Source organism: Lontra canadensis, unplaced genomic scaffold (assembly GCF_010015895.1).
Source record: "Lontra canadensis isolate GAN:19392208 unplaced genomic scaffold, GSC_riverotter_1.0 scaffold14, whole genome shotgun sequence".
NCBI lineage: Eukaryota > Metazoa > Chordata > Mammalia > Carnivora > Mustelidae > Lontra > Lontra canadensis.
Window position 1 is genome coordinate 4,390,911 of NW_022631008.1, and position 16,930 is coordinate 4,407,840.

At 34.6% G+C, this 16,930-nt stretch overlaps 1 protein-coding gene across 6 annotated transcripts in view; it reads right to left on the reverse strand.

Annotated features, from left to right (window-relative positions):
• Nucleotides 1-16,930, reverse strand: part of SNX14 (sorting nexin 14) — an 80,621-nt gene that overhangs the window by 20,135 nt on the left and 43,556 nt on the right. For 4 of the 6 annotated variants that reach the window (XM_032858053.1, XM_032858054.1, XM_032858052.1 and 1 more), the window contains exons 13-17: nucleotides 11,364-11,519; nucleotides 10,878-11,002; nucleotides 10,381-10,439; nucleotides 8,361-8,387; nucleotides 5,484-5,616 (exon numbers count right to left, since the gene is read on the reverse strand). In XM_032858053.1, the coding sequence (XP_032713944.1) occupies nucleotides 5,484-5,616; nucleotides 8,361-8,387; nucleotides 10,381-10,439; nucleotides 10,878-11,002; nucleotides 11,364-11,519 (500 nt within the window). The remainder of the gene's footprint in view (nucleotides 1-5,483; nucleotides 5,617-8,360; nucleotides 8,388-10,380; nucleotides 10,440-10,877; nucleotides 11,003-11,363; nucleotides 11,520-16,930) is intronic. The other 2 variants (XM_032858056.1, XM_032858055.1) reach the window with 1 other exon arrangement.

The window sequence follows — 16,930 nt, forward strand, 5'->3', positions numbered from 1 at the left end:
TAAAAATATAAAGATAAAAAATTTAAAACAACAAATTACTAGCATCAACTCTAGGTTTTATTACATCAACTACATATGAAAATTCCATAGAAAAGAGAAAATAGGTACTTCAGAGACTAAAGATATTGAAAATATACAAATACAGAAAAACATTTAACTATGGTAATAAGAAGTAAAAATTAATGGACTGATATTTTTCACTCTGATATGTATTGAGAGTCACAAAACAGTTTTAAGTAAGTACCAATGGTCACCGACTTATGACAGTTCAACTTATGATTTTTCAACTTTACTATAATGCCAAAGCAATATGCATTCAGTAGAAACTATACTTCGAAGTTTGAATTTTTATTTTTTCCCAGGCTAACAGTGTGCTGTGTAATAATCTCTTGTGATACTGGGCGGTGGCAGCAAGCCACAGCTCTCAGTTAGCCACTCAATCACAAAGGTAAACAACCAATTATACCTACAGCCATCCTGTACCCAAACAGCCGTTCTTTTTCACTTTCAGTATAGTATTCAATAAGTTACATGAGATAGTCAACACCTTATTATAAAATAGGCCTTGTGTTAGATGATTTTGCCCAACTGTAGGCTAATATAAGTGTTCTGAGCTTGCTTAAGGTAGGCTAGGCTAAGCTATGATCTCCAGTAGGCTAGTTGTATTAAATGCCATTTTTAGCATCGCATCAGGCTCTCTGCTCAGCAGAGAGTCTGCTTTTCCCTCTACCTCCACCCACCACTTGTGCACATGCTCTCTTTTTCTCTCTCTCAAATAAATAAAACCTTTTAAAATTAAAAAATAAATAAATAAATGCATTTTCAACTTTCAACAGATTTATCAGAATGAATCACCATTGTAAGCTAAGGAAGAGCTATAATTCCATTTCTGGAAATGTAATCTAATAAAAGTATTTATTCTAAGTAAATTTTTTTTAAACTGTGGAAAAGGCACAAGTATAAATATATTCACTGCAGCTAAGTAATATAAAAAATGAAAAATGACCTGAAAGGAACCCACCTCCATAGAATTCCTTTTTCATCTCCTGGTTTCTAAAATTTTAATAATATATATGCTTTAAAAAAGTATTTTAAAATATTACTTGAATTATTCTTTTTAAAAAGAAATTTTATACATGTTCTAGAAATATACATACAGAAAGAAGGAAACTGTATTTCATTAAATTAGAAGAGAACCTCTGAATTAACACATTAAGAAACCTGATCACCTATACATCTCAAACTCATGTTAAAGAAGACAAAATGTTACAGATAAACACATCCATCTTGAACATACTTTGGTATGTTTTATTTATTTATTTGGCAGAGAGAGGGAACACAAGCAGGGAGTGGGAGAGGGAGAAGCAGGCTCTGGGATCATGACCTGGGCTTAAGGCAGACGCTTAACAACTGAGCCACCCAGGCGCCCCTTGAACATACTTCTTTAAGACAATGAGTCAAAAACTGTGGACACTGAAGAAAATTCTGAATAGTCTACTCAGGGCAAATGAGTAGTAGGAAGATTTCTTTCCAGAATTTTAGCAACCTATCTTCACTCTCAGTTCTACCTTTTTCCCATACCTGGCAGTCACCTCTTGTCTAAGTGAATTCCTTCCCTCCCCCAAACAATCCCTTAGCAATTACCTTTTCTGTTCTTGTCCTAAAATGGCTTTCTATAATCTCTAATAAGACTATTGGTGATCTTAGAAGGACCTCTTAATACTCTACTAAAAAGAAAAAGTTTTAAAGTCCTAAAAAGAAAAAAAGAAACTATAAAAACAGATTGTATGAATTGGTTTTTGGTTTTTGCCTTTTCTGGAACAAGGTTATCTCTTTATATACCTGAAAGAAAAACAGAGAGAAGAATGTGTGATGGAAATGCCCACTCCACTACTTGGAACCTGAGGTACAGAGTGGCATTTTCTATGGCTATTACAACTGTATTTTTGTTAATGGATTCAGCTTCTGAGATATCAGAAGAGTAATTGATCAAAAATGACAGATAATTTGTTTAACAAGCTGACTAAACGCCAAAAATAGAGCACCTGGCTGGCTCAGTCAGTAAAGCACATGACTCCTGATCTCAACATTATAGGCTCAAGCCCCATTTTGGGTGTAGAGTTTACTTTAAAAAAGAAAAATAGACATTCTTAAATAAAAAGTCCCCCAAACTCAATCTAAGAAACAAAATGAGAAAATAAAATTCTTAGCAACATAAAAATATCCATGAAACAAAGGATAAATTGTTTAAAATGTATTACTGTTACTGTTACCATTTAAATGGTATTTATATCAAAAAAGTTTAATGAATAATCTCTAGAACAGTATTTTTCTAAAGAATTTTCAGGGCTTCCTTTAATGTTATTTGAAAGTAAGTTAATATTATAAACCAAGATTTAATATAAAGGAAAATAAAGTACTTTTTTGTTTTCATATATATCTTCCCTCTACCAAAAGGATGGAGAATAAGGGTGGCAGAGGATAAGAAGCAGAAAGATGTCCCCCGTTTCCTTAGGAAATCTAATGTTTCTCATTATTATCTTTTACTATATGGAGATAACTGCCAAAATAACAATGGGCATATTATATTCCAGAAGTTTATTTGCAAATCAGTTCTTAACATGGACAGATAAACAGTTTCAAATATATTCAATTTTATGCAGTGGACTTTGGTTCCCAGGCCAGCATACACATGTCAATCTAATCCATAATTTACATTCATACATTTAAAAGAACTGATGCTATTATAATACTGTACAGTGCTTATTATGCTTACCATATGCTAGGCACTGTGCTAAGTGTTTTGTGCATATTACTGGTTTAATCTTCACAACACCCTTACCTAAGTTAGATACTTTCATCCCCATTTCACATGTGAGGAAACCAAGTCACAATAAAATTAAGCAACTCATCCAAGGTCACATTGCAAGGAGACACTGCCACCAAGTGATCACATCGAGGTTTTCTAAAAGAAATGTCTTCTAGGTTCCAAATGTGAATTACACACCACTTTAGTAGGAGTCTGGCCATTTCCCTTTCCCCTAAACTTCCTCAACAAGGCAAAGATTTCTCAAGGACCCACAGCTTTGAACTAGCACAGTACTGGGCTACCTGGTTGGCTCAGTTGGATGAACATGCAACTCTTGATCTTGGGGTCATGAGTTCAAGCCCCACGTTGGGGTTAGAGATTACTTAAAAAAATAAACTTAAAAAAAAAAAAAAAAAAAACCTAGCACAGTACCCTCTAAATCCTAACTGATACCACCTTAGTCTGGGTCAATAGTCTATTCACCCACACCTTCTCTTTTTAGAGTATTAGAGGCTAGTTTGCTCTCTTCTTTTCTTTTCCTTACCACTATCTTTGCTTCTAAATCAAGAATCTTCTTCTTCTTTGGGCCACTATAAAACAGAACTCTCTCAGTTTTTTAAAGACTATCCTCCTATTCCTGAAGCAAACATACACAAACACACACACACACACACACAAAACAAAAACAGCTTATGTTTCAAGTAATCACACAAAACAAAAAATAAGAAGTTTATCTTCCCAAACAAAATTATGTTTTGGAAAGTTCACAATAACATGGGTAAATGCTTTCATTGTAATATGAAGTGGGAAGAGAGTGGGATAGCAACCTACATACATAATGTAGCCTAATCTATGTGGATGAGAAAGGAAAGGGTTTCTGTTGTTGTTGTTTTTTAAATCACCAAAATGTTAACAGAAGTGCTTACTGAGTGGCAGGATTATGGGTGGTATTTTTAAATTTGTTTCCACTTTTCCATATTATTAAAAAACTGAGACGGGGCACCTGGGTGGCTCAGTCATTAAGCATCTGCCTTCGGCTCGGGTCATGATCCCAGGGTCATGGGATCGAGCTCCACATAGGGCTCCCTGCTCAGACAGAAGTCTGCTTCTCCCTCTCCCTGCTTGTAACCCCTCTCTCACTGACTCTGTGTCAAATAAATAAATATTTTTTAAAAAATAAAAATAAAATAAAAAACTAAGTCTATAATATGCTTAAAATTTTAAAAATACATAAGTAAACATTATTTTGAAAAAAGACTACCTCCTCTGGTCTACTGTCTTTCTTCTACCCATACTTTTAAAAAAAGACAAGGGCATAAACAGAAAAAACAATGTTATATTTGGATTACCTAAGAAAGGAAAAAAAATATTTTCTTCCACTTAAATTATGAAAAATCAATGAATTTCCTTAACAATTCATCATGCAATGGGACAGAGGTTAAAAGGAAGGAGTGAGAGAAAAAACAGGTTTACATACTCTTCTCTCCCCCATTCTTTCTTCTTGGTCATTGCCAATCCAATCACTACTATCCATCCCTTTTAATATCCAGGTTAGTAAATCCCTTAAGGGCAAAGTCTCTATCTTAATCATCATTTTATCCCCACTGCTCAGTCATTAAGGAGCAAAACAAGCATCCAGGAACTCTGTTTAATAAAGATTTGTTCAACAAACAAAAAGCACAGATGAGACAGTATCTGTCTTTACGGAACTAACTGGTAGGGAAAACAATCATAAACATATAATTTCAAATACAATTTTTGGGTGCATGCTTTCACATGTGATCTAACAAGGGGCACAAAGGGGGAATGTTCAATTCTACCTGAGGACCCAAGAAAGGACTTAAGGGAAGCAGCTGGATTCTGAAAGTTAAGGATGAATTTTCTAGGTAAATAATGGAAGGGTATTCAAAGGAGAGCATGTGCAATGATCACAGAGATAAAACTGCATGGTCGGTGTAAGGTGCAGATTCCTAAATCTACCAAAAATCTTGTTAAAATGCAAACTGATTCAGTAGGTCTAGGATGGAACCAGAGATTCTGCACTTTTAATAAGCTCCCATGTAAGACTAATGGTGTTGATACATCAATCACGGTTTGAGTATCAAGGAGTAAGGGGATTTATCAACAATTCTGTCTGCCTGGACCAGATGTTAAGATCAGGATACAAGGGGCACCTGGGTTGCTCAGTGGGTTAAGCCTCTGTCTTTGGCTCAGGTCATGATCTCAGGGTCCTGGGATCGAGCCCCGCATCAGGCTCCCTGCTCAGCGGGGAGCCTGCTTCCCTCTCTCTCTGCCTACTTGTGATCTCTCTCTCTCTCTCTCTCTCTCTCTGTGTGTCAAATAAATAAATAAATAAAATCTTAAAAAAAAAAAAAAAAAAAGATCAGGATACAAAGTAAAAGCCTAACTATAAGATGGTAAATTGTCTGACTATCAGAACTATCGCAGCTAAGCAAAAATTATCCTTGCCTTAACAAGCAGTTAACTTAGTGCTCAGGATCTTTACAAATTAGATTAGCACCATGAAACTATAATAACTAGTGAAAAAAATAAGGGATAGAAAAGAAGTCTAAAATAAGTAAAATAAAGGGGAGAGAAAATAGAAAATAAGCAATTTTTATGCCATTTTAGGTCTGAATTCATACATATATTAAATTGAAGAATTTTTACTTACAAAGTCATCTTCACCTTCAGCTAACCCATAATTAGGCAACATAGCTCCTTCCATTGTAGTACTTTTAAATACTCCTTTAATTTTGCTACCTATTCTGCTGATTCCAAATGATTCTCCTCTTTTCTGGGTGCTCCTAAATATTAAACAAAAATGTATCAAGTTCATAGCAAATTATCACGACAGTCTAGTTTAAGCAATAAGAATAGCTGTGAAAAGGGTAAACGAGAGATAGAGCTAACATAACTTTTTGGAGTTCTTAGTCATAGACAGCGTTCCAACATCTCAGAAGCCAAAAGTGACAGAACATTTAAAGTTTAAATTTGGGGGTAGGAATAAATGGGGCAATATTCACTAATAAATGTCTGGAATCCACCTACTATTTAAAACATTAACTAAACTATAATGTTTAAGCGATGAGAGCCCCCTAGTGGTACATAGTTCTTACTACCATACATATTTTGAAATAGCATAAAAAATGTGGTTAAGATCAACATTCAAAACAATGTATCGATTTAGAACTGTACTGCTAGAATAACATAGTGTAACAGAAAAAAACATATAAAACTATGACCTTCTCAGTCCTTCATTTTTAGACAGACCTTAACAAAAAAATTCTGTCCTCTGTGACTGAAAATTTTTAAGCAAATTTCAACTTTATAATCATATACTCAAAAGAGGAATGAAGTATAAAATGCAAAGTAACAAAAAGTAATAATCTTCAAAGTAACAAAAAAGAAAAAAAAAGATAAAATGCCAAAGTAAAGGGGGAAAACGCCAAAGGGAATGGTTAGCAATAAACATAAGCAAACGCAGCCTAAGGAAGCAGCCTGCTCTGACATTACATATTAAATATTGGTTTCATAATTTTTTCAAAAGTAAATTTCTAAAAGCAGAAATAGCTGGAAAGCAACAACAAAAAATAAGCCAAAACACAGCAAAAATTTCCTCCATAACAGCCTACTGTGCCATGTTTCAACAAAGAGAAGCAGAACTTTTACTCAGTTTAAAACTCATGCTCACTATGTAATGTTGCCTGAACAACAGATACCCAAACAAAAATGACTATTTTAAAATCCTAAAAAGTGGGGCACCTGGGTGGCTCAGTGGGTTAGACCTCTGCCTTAGGCTCAGGTCATGATCCCAGGGTCCTGGGATCGAGCCCACATCAGGCTCTCCGCTCAGCAGGAAAGCCTGCTTCCCTTCCTCTCTCTCTGCCTGCCTCTTTGCCTACTTGTGATCTCTGTCAAATAAATAAATAAATAAAATCTTAAAAAAAAAAAATCCTAAAAAGTTTGCTTTGGATGCTTAACTTAATGGATAGCTATTATTCCCACAAGAAAAATTTATTTACTGAAATAATGCAACAATTACAGAAATAAAAATAAATCAAGTTTCAAATACGCCTGGCACATTAATAACATGTACATTTTGTTTACATGTCTAAGGAGCAAATCAAACTTATTTTAAAACTGGAAAAACTCGGGGTGCCTGGGTGGCTAGGTGGGTTGAGCCTCTGCCTTCAGCTCAGGTCATGATCTCAGGGTCCTGGGATCTAGCCCTGCATTGGGCTCTCTGCTCGGCGAGGAGCCTGCTTCCCCCTTCTCTCTCCGCCTGCTCCTCTGCCTACTTGTGATCTCTCTCTCTTTCTCTGTCAAATTAATTAATTAATTAATTAAAATCTTGAAAAAAAACTGGAAAGACTCAAATAAGCAGTTAGTAGTAAAAAAAGGTAGAAGATTATTTTATTTAAACAAGCATCCAATCAGTGTTTTTTTAAATCCAGAACTGTAAACACAATCTTCTCTGATAGAGTGTTTCCAAAACCAATTATGAAAATGTTAACAAAATATTATTAAAATCTCTAGAATTTAGATAGATTATAAAAAATTGGGCTTTTTGAAATCTGATTATCAAAAAAAAATCTGATTATCCCCAGAAATACAAATACTGTACTTCTTGCTTTTAAAAAAAGTTCTTTAAACACAAGTTGTTTTAAAAGTAATATAGCAAAACCAGTAACAAAAAAATGAATAGCTTTGAACAGCTAGACATTAGCTTATCATTTTATTTTAAACTGACATTTTAATTTTATGACATATATCATGCTATTTCAAAAAGGAGATATCCAGGGAGCCCTGGCCTGCTCAGTTGGTAGAGCATGAGACTTGATCTCAGGGTTATGAGTTCAATCTCCATCTTGGGTGTGGAGTTTACTTCAAAAAATAGATAAAATAAAATCTTAAAAAAAAAAGAGAGATATCTAGAATCAAATTAGAGGTTAATTTTAAAATGATATCCTAGGGACACCTGGTGGCGAAGTAGGTTAAGCCTCTGCCTTCGGCTCAGGTCACAATCCCAGGGTCCTCGGATACATGAGGCTCCTTGCTTGGCAGGAAGCCTACCCCTCCCCCTGCTTCTGCTCTTTCTCTCTTTCCCTCTCTCAAATAAAATCAAATCTTAAAAAAATAAAATAAAAGGATAGCCCCAAAATAAAATAAGATGAAAATAGAGAGGGAAGCAAACCATAAGAGACTCTTAACTACAGGAAACAAACTAGGGAGGTGGCTGGAGGATGGAGTAATTGGATGATGCGCCTTAAGGAAAGCATATGATGAGTCCTGGGTGTTGTACGCAGCTGATGAATCACTAAATTCTACCCCTGAAACTAATAATACAGTATATGTTAACTAAATTGAATTTAAATAGTTTTTAAATAAATAAATAAAAAGATATCTCAAATAGCTGATATAAAGGCAGCAGTAATAGCAGTGTTTCTTTTTTCCCTTTTTGTTGTACCTAAGTTATTTTGGGTATACTTTCTGAACTTAAACAGATAATTTATATAGAAAAAAAATCACATGCTGTCTCAAGACTTACCGAAAATCATCCAAACTTAGGCTACCTCTGCAGTAACAGATATGTGAAATTATATAAGGAAAGGAGAGAGAAAGAAAGCCCAGATATTAAACAAGTTTCACTTTAGAACACAAAACAAAATTTAAAAGCTTTAAAAGTTACAACTAGAGAGCATTCATTTTTACAAAGAATGTGTATAACATAATAAAGGAAAGAGAAAGCACCACAGCTGTTCGGGAGGGAACTGGGCATATGAATTCTAGCTCATTAAAAAAAAAGTTCTTAAACTAGTATGTCATGAAATACCTGTTATTTTTTGCCCTCACTTAGGCACACCATTTGTTTGATATGGTGGAAAGTATGCAGAGACTAAGCCACCAAAAACTTGGCACAGAAAACAAGCTCAGTGTTTTCCAACATGAAATTCAAGACCATATTAGATTTAATTATGTGTGCTTCACACATTATGAAATGTATGTTTTAAGCTAAGAAACAAAGTAAACAACAAAAAAATCCCTAAATATATTTTTTAAGCCATCCTTTGAGTATGGAAGAAACAGAATAAGCTAACATTAATATGCATTAAAATGTTTACTTTTAAAATAAAATTAAACAGAATATAGACATAAAATATATGAATAAATATTATACATATTTTAAGTCACTTAGCAAATTAGCAATGCTACTCTAAATTTTCAATGAAAGAACATTAAGTAAGTCTTTTACTTATTTTATATAGGCAAATGAATAAGTATCACAGAAGCAGAGTCCTGACAAGACTGATAGTTAACATCAGGTCAGGTCAATATAAAGAAAAACATACTTTTAAAGACCATAATCAGTACCCACAATGAAAAGAGTCCATTATTTTCTTTCTGTTCATTTTGTATTTTAAAGAAAGCAAAATTAATGTAGTATGTTGAAGACAACCAGGTGTTCTCAAAGTGGCAAAGAAAGCTTTCCAGCTCCGAAGTGATGACACTGACTTAGCTCCTCAGCAGGTTTATAAGATCAAAGAACCACTTCCCCTTAAATAGTCCTATACAGGACTTAATATTCTACTTAATATTCTACTATGGCACTCCAAACATTCTGTCTATGAACAGAAATAAAATCCACCTGCTTCCCAAATGATGCTGGAAAATTTAATAAAAGTCTTTAAAAAGTATGTAAATCAAAGAAGATATATTTAAAAAAAAAGGGATATTTTAATTGGGTAAAGTATGCGGTTTTAAATAACAAGGATAGAATTTTTGTTAAGTAAAGTCAGTGTTTCACGATTGTAATATATAAATTCAATAGTCAAAATATTCATACCCGTTTCTACATCCCTTGGTTATGTCCAAAAACACAATATATTCTCCCCATGGCTAAGGTTTTCACATTTTTCCTTGTACAATCTAAAAATTTACTCCAGTTTCTGACCTACTTCTGTCTTTGCACCATATCTCCAATTTATTTATATATTAGATTCTTGCTCAAACAAACTGGAAGGTGTTGAGAGCAATGTGAATATTCTGTGGATTTATAGATTTGATATCTGTGTCAATTTTGTACATATAACAACATAAGGGCAAATCAAGACATTACTTATCCAGTTTATAAATGGATTAAGTTCTCTTTTCTGTTATTTCTCTGAGTTATATAACTGCACACGTATATTTCCAGAAAGCAAGAAGGGAAACGGAGAAAAAACTCTCCACATTTGTAACCAGTAAGTACTCTAATAAAAAGTATTCTCTGGGGGGAAAAAAAATCTGTCTAAACTTGAGTTATCTGTAGATTTCATTTATGCATGTAGTCCAGGTAGCAAGGCAATGGTGTGTTATCTTGTTAAGTTTTTCTAAAAGAATTTCAGGCATTTCCAGGTTACTCTATATTGTACAACTCTACAATTACTTAATAAAATGTCTTGTCTACTTGTGTAGCAATGGAACCACAGAGTCAAAGAAAAACAGACTAAGAAAGAAAATACTATCACAAGAATAATTTGCATCAATAATTACAAAAGCAAACCATACAGATGACTTACCATACCTACCTGTTCAATTTTGAATTGCGTGTTGGTGATTCTGCACCTCTTAAAAGTTGCCTGAAATACTTTAAAAAAATTATGATTAAACTATTTTATATTAAAACATGCTATTTTACCTTACTACTTTCCACTTTAAAGAAAATTTAAATCAAGTGAAAACAACCATAGGCAAATAGAGTTAAGGATTTCAATACTGCAAATGGAGAAATTTAGGCAATTTGATTTCCACATCTGTGAATAATATATGTAAAAGAAGAGTGGAGTTTCTGCATCACCACAGTATTACAAAGCCACTCAGGCATATGGCAAATGAGGTAGACCAATTTGGCCACAATTTTTACAGTAAACTTCTAATCTCCATTAATTTCTGTAGTGAAAGAGTATTTTTTTTAATTAATCATGTTTTAATTTTGTTTGTTATTTGAATCACTCATCTATTGATATCAAAACCACTATTAAATTTTGATGTAAATTCCTTAAACAAGATTAATATTTTGACTTACCTCATCACTGTGGCAGAACATAGGTGTAAACACATTCTCCAAGAGAGACAATACATGTTCGTATGCTTCAAAAAGACATCTCATAGTTTGAAGTTTCACAACATCTATATACGGGCCTTCAGCAACTATTAAGAAAAAAATATATTGTAAAAATTGTTTATGAATACCATAAATACATCATATATTAGTTTAAAATAACAGTGAAAGAGCATACAAACAGTTTTTGCAAAAAAGCCACTTGTAAGGTATAAAAATCAAACAAGGATGAGGAACCAGAACCACCAAACTCCAGTTCTGGCAAGTGTTAGTTATGTGAATTTTGAGTAAATTTCTTCATGAAAGCTTTCATCTTTTTAGTTAAATAGGATAATGGCTACCTAGGCACCTCACACAGCTCTTGTAATAATAAACACTGAATACAGGAGAAAACTCTGAAAACATTAATAGTTGTAAAAGGGCTATAGTCTCATCACATTTTTGACTTACTTTTTTGAATCTCTTCTACAATAAAAGGATCAAATCGAATTTTGTCTATACTTTCATCCAAACAATATGTTTTATAAATCTTCTGCAACTCTTCATGTAGAGACAGCATTTCATCATTTGATAACTCTGGTCGTAAAATTCTATCATTGAACTCCTCTAACAAATTAGGGCAAAGTAAGAAAAAATGTATTATTTCAATATAACATAATATAATGTATAATATAATTTATAGCATAACATAATATACTGTTCCCAATCTAACTGTAATCAATATTAAAAGCAGCAATTACAATCTATCCATCATTTTAAGCTTTCTAAAAAAATTTAATTGGAAATAAAATTACTACCCAGATGAAAGAGAAACTCAGTTAACCAAATATTTTATGATAATATAAAATATGTAAATACTTGCATAGCAATATGAATTTCTAAAATTTAGAATAGAAACTAAAAGAATTTGTGATCACTAAACAACCTCTACAAGAAATATTAAAGGCTATCCCTTAAGTGAAGAGAGAGGCCAAAATTCACATACCACAAAGGAACAGAGACAATATACAGAAAGTGGCTTTATAGCTAATACAAGGGCACTAAATTCCTATCTTTCAATAGTTATTCTGAAAGTAAATGGGCTCAATGCCACAATCAATGGATATTGAATGGATATTGGAATGGCTAAAAGAGCAATACCCATCGATATGCTGTCTGCGAGAGACTCATTTTAGATACACAGATGCCTCCAGACGGAACGTGAGGGGGTGGACAACCATTTATCATGGTAATCAACATCAAAAAGAAAGCTGGGATAGCAATCCTTATATCAGACAAACTCGATTTTAAGCCAAGAACTGTAATAAAAGATGGGGAAGGACACTATTATCATAATTAAAGGGTCTATCAAACAAGAATATCTAACAGTTGTAAATATTTATGCCCCTAATATGGGGCATAAATAATATAAAGCAATTAATAACAAAATTGAAGAAACACATTGATAATAATACAATAATAGGAGGGGACTTTAACACCCCCCCCTCACTGCAATGGACAGATCATCTAAGCAGACTATCAACAAGGAAACAAGAACTTTGAAGGACACACCGGACCAGATAGAGTACACAGATATATTCAGAACATTCTATCATAAAGCAACAGAATACATATTCTTCTCAAGTGCACATGGAACATTCTCCAGAAAAGACCACATACTGGTCTCAAATCAAGTCTCAACTGATACCAAAGACTGGAATCAATCCTTGCATATTTTCAGACCACAAAGCTTTGAAACTTGAACTAATCATAAAAGGAAATTTGGAAAGAACTCAAACAAATGGAGACTAAAGACCACTCTACTAAACAATGAGTTTAGTAACCAGAAAATTAAAGGATTAAAAAATTCATGGAGGGGCACCTGGGAGACTCGTTGGTTAAGCATCAGCCTTCAGCTCAGGTCATGATCTCAGAGTTCTGGGATTAAGCCCCATATCAGGCTTCTCTGCTCAGCAGAGAGCCCACTTTTCCCTCTTTCTCTGCCCCTCCCCATGCTTCTGCATGCGTGCACTCGCTCAAATAAATAAATAAAATCTTTTTAAAAATTCATGGAAACAAATGAAAATGAAAACCCAACTGTTCAAAACCTTTGGGATTCAGCAAAGGCAGTCCTAAGAGGGAAGTATATAGCTATACAAGGCTTTCACAAGAAACAAGAAAGGTCTCAAATACAAAACCTAACCTTATACCTAGAGGAGAGCGGGAGAAAGAACAGCAAATAAAGCTCAAATCCAGCAGGAGAAGAGAATTAATAACGATTAAAGCAGAAATCGATGAAACAGAAACCAAAATAACAGTAGAACAGATCAACAAAACTAGGAGATGGTTCTCTAAAAGGATTAATAAGATTGTTAAACCCCTGGCCAGACTTACCAAAAAGAAAAGACAAAGGACCCAAATGAATAAAATCATGAATGAAAGAGGAGAGATCACAACAAAAACCAAAGAAATACAAACAATTATAAGAACATATTATAATCAACAATATGCCAACAAATTAGGCAATCAGGAAGAAATGGATGCATTCCTAGAGACCTAGATACCAAAACGGAACCAGGAAGAAATAGAAAACCTGAAATGATCCATAACCAGTAAGGAGATTGAAACAGTCATCAAAAATCTCCAAACAAACAAAAGCCCAGGGCCAGACGGCTTCCCAGGGGAATTCTACCAAACATTTAAAGAAGAATTAATACCTATTCTCCTGAAGCTGTTTCAAAAAATAGAAATGGAAGGAAAACTTCCAAACTCTTTCTATGAGGCCAGCATTACCTTGATCCCAAAACCAGACAAAGACCCCCACATAAAAGGAGAATTACAGACAAATATCCCTGATGAACATGGATGCAAAAATTCTCACCAAGATACTAGCCAATAGGATACAACAGTACAAAGGATTATTCACCATGACCAACTGGGATTTATTTCTGGATTGCAAGGTTGGTTCAACATCCGCAAATCAATCAACGAGATATGCTATTCTAATAGAAGAAAGGACAAGAACCATATGATCCTCTCAATAGATGCAGACAAAGCATTTGACAAAGTACAGCATCCTTTCTCTTCACAGTAGAAGGATAGAGAGAACACACCTCAATATCATAAAAACCATCTATGAAAAGCCCACAACAAATATCATTCTCAATGGGGAAAAACTGAGAGCTTTTCCCCTAAGGTCAGGAACACAGCAGGGATGCCCACTCTCAAAACTGTTGTTCAACATGGTACTAGCAGTCCTACCCTCAGCAATCAGACAACAGAAGGGAATAAAAGGAACCCAAATTAGCAAAGAAGAAGTTAAACTTTCACTCTTAGCAGATGACAGGATACTCTGTGTGGAAAACCCAAAAGACTCCATCCCCAAAACTGCTAAAACTCATACAGGAATTTAGCAAAGTGGCAGGACATAAAATAAATGCACAGAAGTTAGCTGCATTTCTATACACGAACAATGAAACAGAAAAAAAGAGAAATTAAGGAGTTGATCCCATGCACAACTGTACCCAAAAACATAAGATACCTAAGAATAAACCTAACCAAAGAGGTAAAGGATCTATACTTTAGGAACTACAGAACATATATGAAAGAAATTGAGGAAGACACAAAATGGAAAAAATTCCATGTTCATTCAATGCAATCCCTATCAAAATACCACCAATCTTTTTACAGACCTGAAACAATCCTAAAATTTGCATGGAATCAAAAAAGACTCTGAATAGCCAAAGGAATATTGAAAAAGAACACCAAAGCTGGCAGCATCATAATCCCGGCGTTTAAACTCTATTACAAAACTGTAAATATCAAGATGGTATGGTATTGGCAAAAAAACAAACACAGAGATTAATGGAACAGAACAGAGAACCCAGAAATGGACCCTCAACTCTACAGTCAATTCATCTTCGACAAAGTAGGGAAGAATATCCACTGGAAAAAGGACAGTCTCTTCAACAAATGGTGAATGCGAAAATTGGACAGCCACAGGAGAAAAATGAAACTGGACCATTTCCTTACACCACACACAAAAAAAGGCTCAAAATAGACAATGAAAGACCTAAATGTGAGATAGGAATCCATCAAAATCCTAAAGAACACAGGCAGCAACCTCTGTGACCTTTGCCATAGCAATTTCTTGCTAGACACATCTCCAAAGGCAAGGGAAACAAAGGCAAAAATGAACTATTGGTACTTCAAGATCAAAAGCTTTTGCATAGCAGAGGAAACAGTCAACAAAACCAAAAGACAACAGACAGACTGAGAGTAGATATTTGCAAATGTCTTACCAGATAAAGGGCTAGTATCTAAAAATCTATAAAGTACTTATCAAACTCAACACCCAAAGAACAAATAATCCAATCAAAAAATGGGCAGAAGGGGCGCCTGGGTGGCTCAGTGGGTTAAAGCCTCTGCCTTCAGCTCAGGTCATGATCCCAGGGTCCTGGAATCGAGCCCCGCATCAGGCTCTCTGCTCAGCAGGGAGCCTGCTTCCACCTCTCTCTCGCTCTGCCTGCCTCTCTGCCTACTTGTGATCTCTGTCTGTCAAATAAATAAAAATAAAATCTTTAAAAAAAAAAAAAAAAGGGGGGCAGAAGACAAGAACAGACATTTCTCCAATGAAGACATCCAAATGGCCAACACACACTAAAAAAGTCCTCCACATCACTCAGCATCAGGGAAATACAAATCAAAATCACAATGACATACTACCTCACACCAGTCAGAAAGGCAAAAATTAAAAGTCAGGAAATGACAGACGATGGTGAGGATGTGAAGAAAGGAAAACCCTCTCACTCTGCTGGTGAAAATGCAAGCTGGTGCAGTCACTCTGGAAAACAGTATGGAAGCTCCTCAAAAAGTTGAAAACAGAGCTACCCTATGACCCAGCAAGTGCATGACTAGGGATTTACCCCAAAGATAACAAATGTAGTGATCCAAAGGGACAATTGCAACCCTAACATTTACAGCAGCAATGTCCACAATAGCCAAACTATGGAAAGAGCCCAGATGTCCACTGACAGATGAATGTATAAAGAAGATGTGGTGTATATCTATCTATCTATCTATCTATCTATCTATATATATATATATTTAATGGAATACTAATCAGCCACCACAAAAATGAAATCTTGCCAATTGCAACAACGTGGATAGAACCAGAGGGTATTATGCTAAGCAAAATAAGTCAATCAAAGAAAGACAATTATCATATGATCTCACGTCATATGTGGAATTCAAGAAACAAAACAGAGGATCATAGGGAAAGAGGGAGAAAAATAAAACAAGACAAAATCAGAGCCAGAGACAAACCATGAGAGACTTATAACTAAAGGAAATAAACTGAGGGTTGCTGGAGGAGAGATGGGTGGGGAGATGGGGTAACTGGGTGAAGGAGGGCACGTGATGTAATGAGCATTAGGTATTACAGAAGACTGATGAATCACTTACCTCTACCTCTGAAACCAGTAATACTTGTATGTTAATTAACCGAATTTAAATTTAAAAGAAAGACAAAAACTAAGAAAATTTACCTCCATTGCATTGGTACTACAATGTAAAAAAAATATTGCTTTCAGCAGAAGAGAAAAGCAGAAAGAAAACAGAAACTTGGCTCTGCAGAATGAAATAAAAAGACCCAGGAAGGTAAATATACCAATAACTTAAGGGCCGAAAAGGGGGAGGTGTGCACGTGTGGGGGGTTTGAAGAAGAAATACCAATGTACTGTAGAGTTTATAGCCTACACAGAATTAAAATATGTAACACTACATCAGGCAGAAGAGGGTAACTGGAAGGACACTGAATTTCTTAAAGTGTTCCTGAAGCAGTTAAGTATTTTTAAATGAAGACTGTGATAAATACTGACGTGTAATCTCAGAGCAATCACTAAAGCAAAGAGAAGAGCACAGAAAGAGACATGAAGTCAATAGAAGAGATAAAATGGAATACTAAAAAATAGTCAAGTAATCCAAAGAAAGGAAAGAAAGGAGTAAAAGAATAAAGAATATACAGAAGAAATACAAAA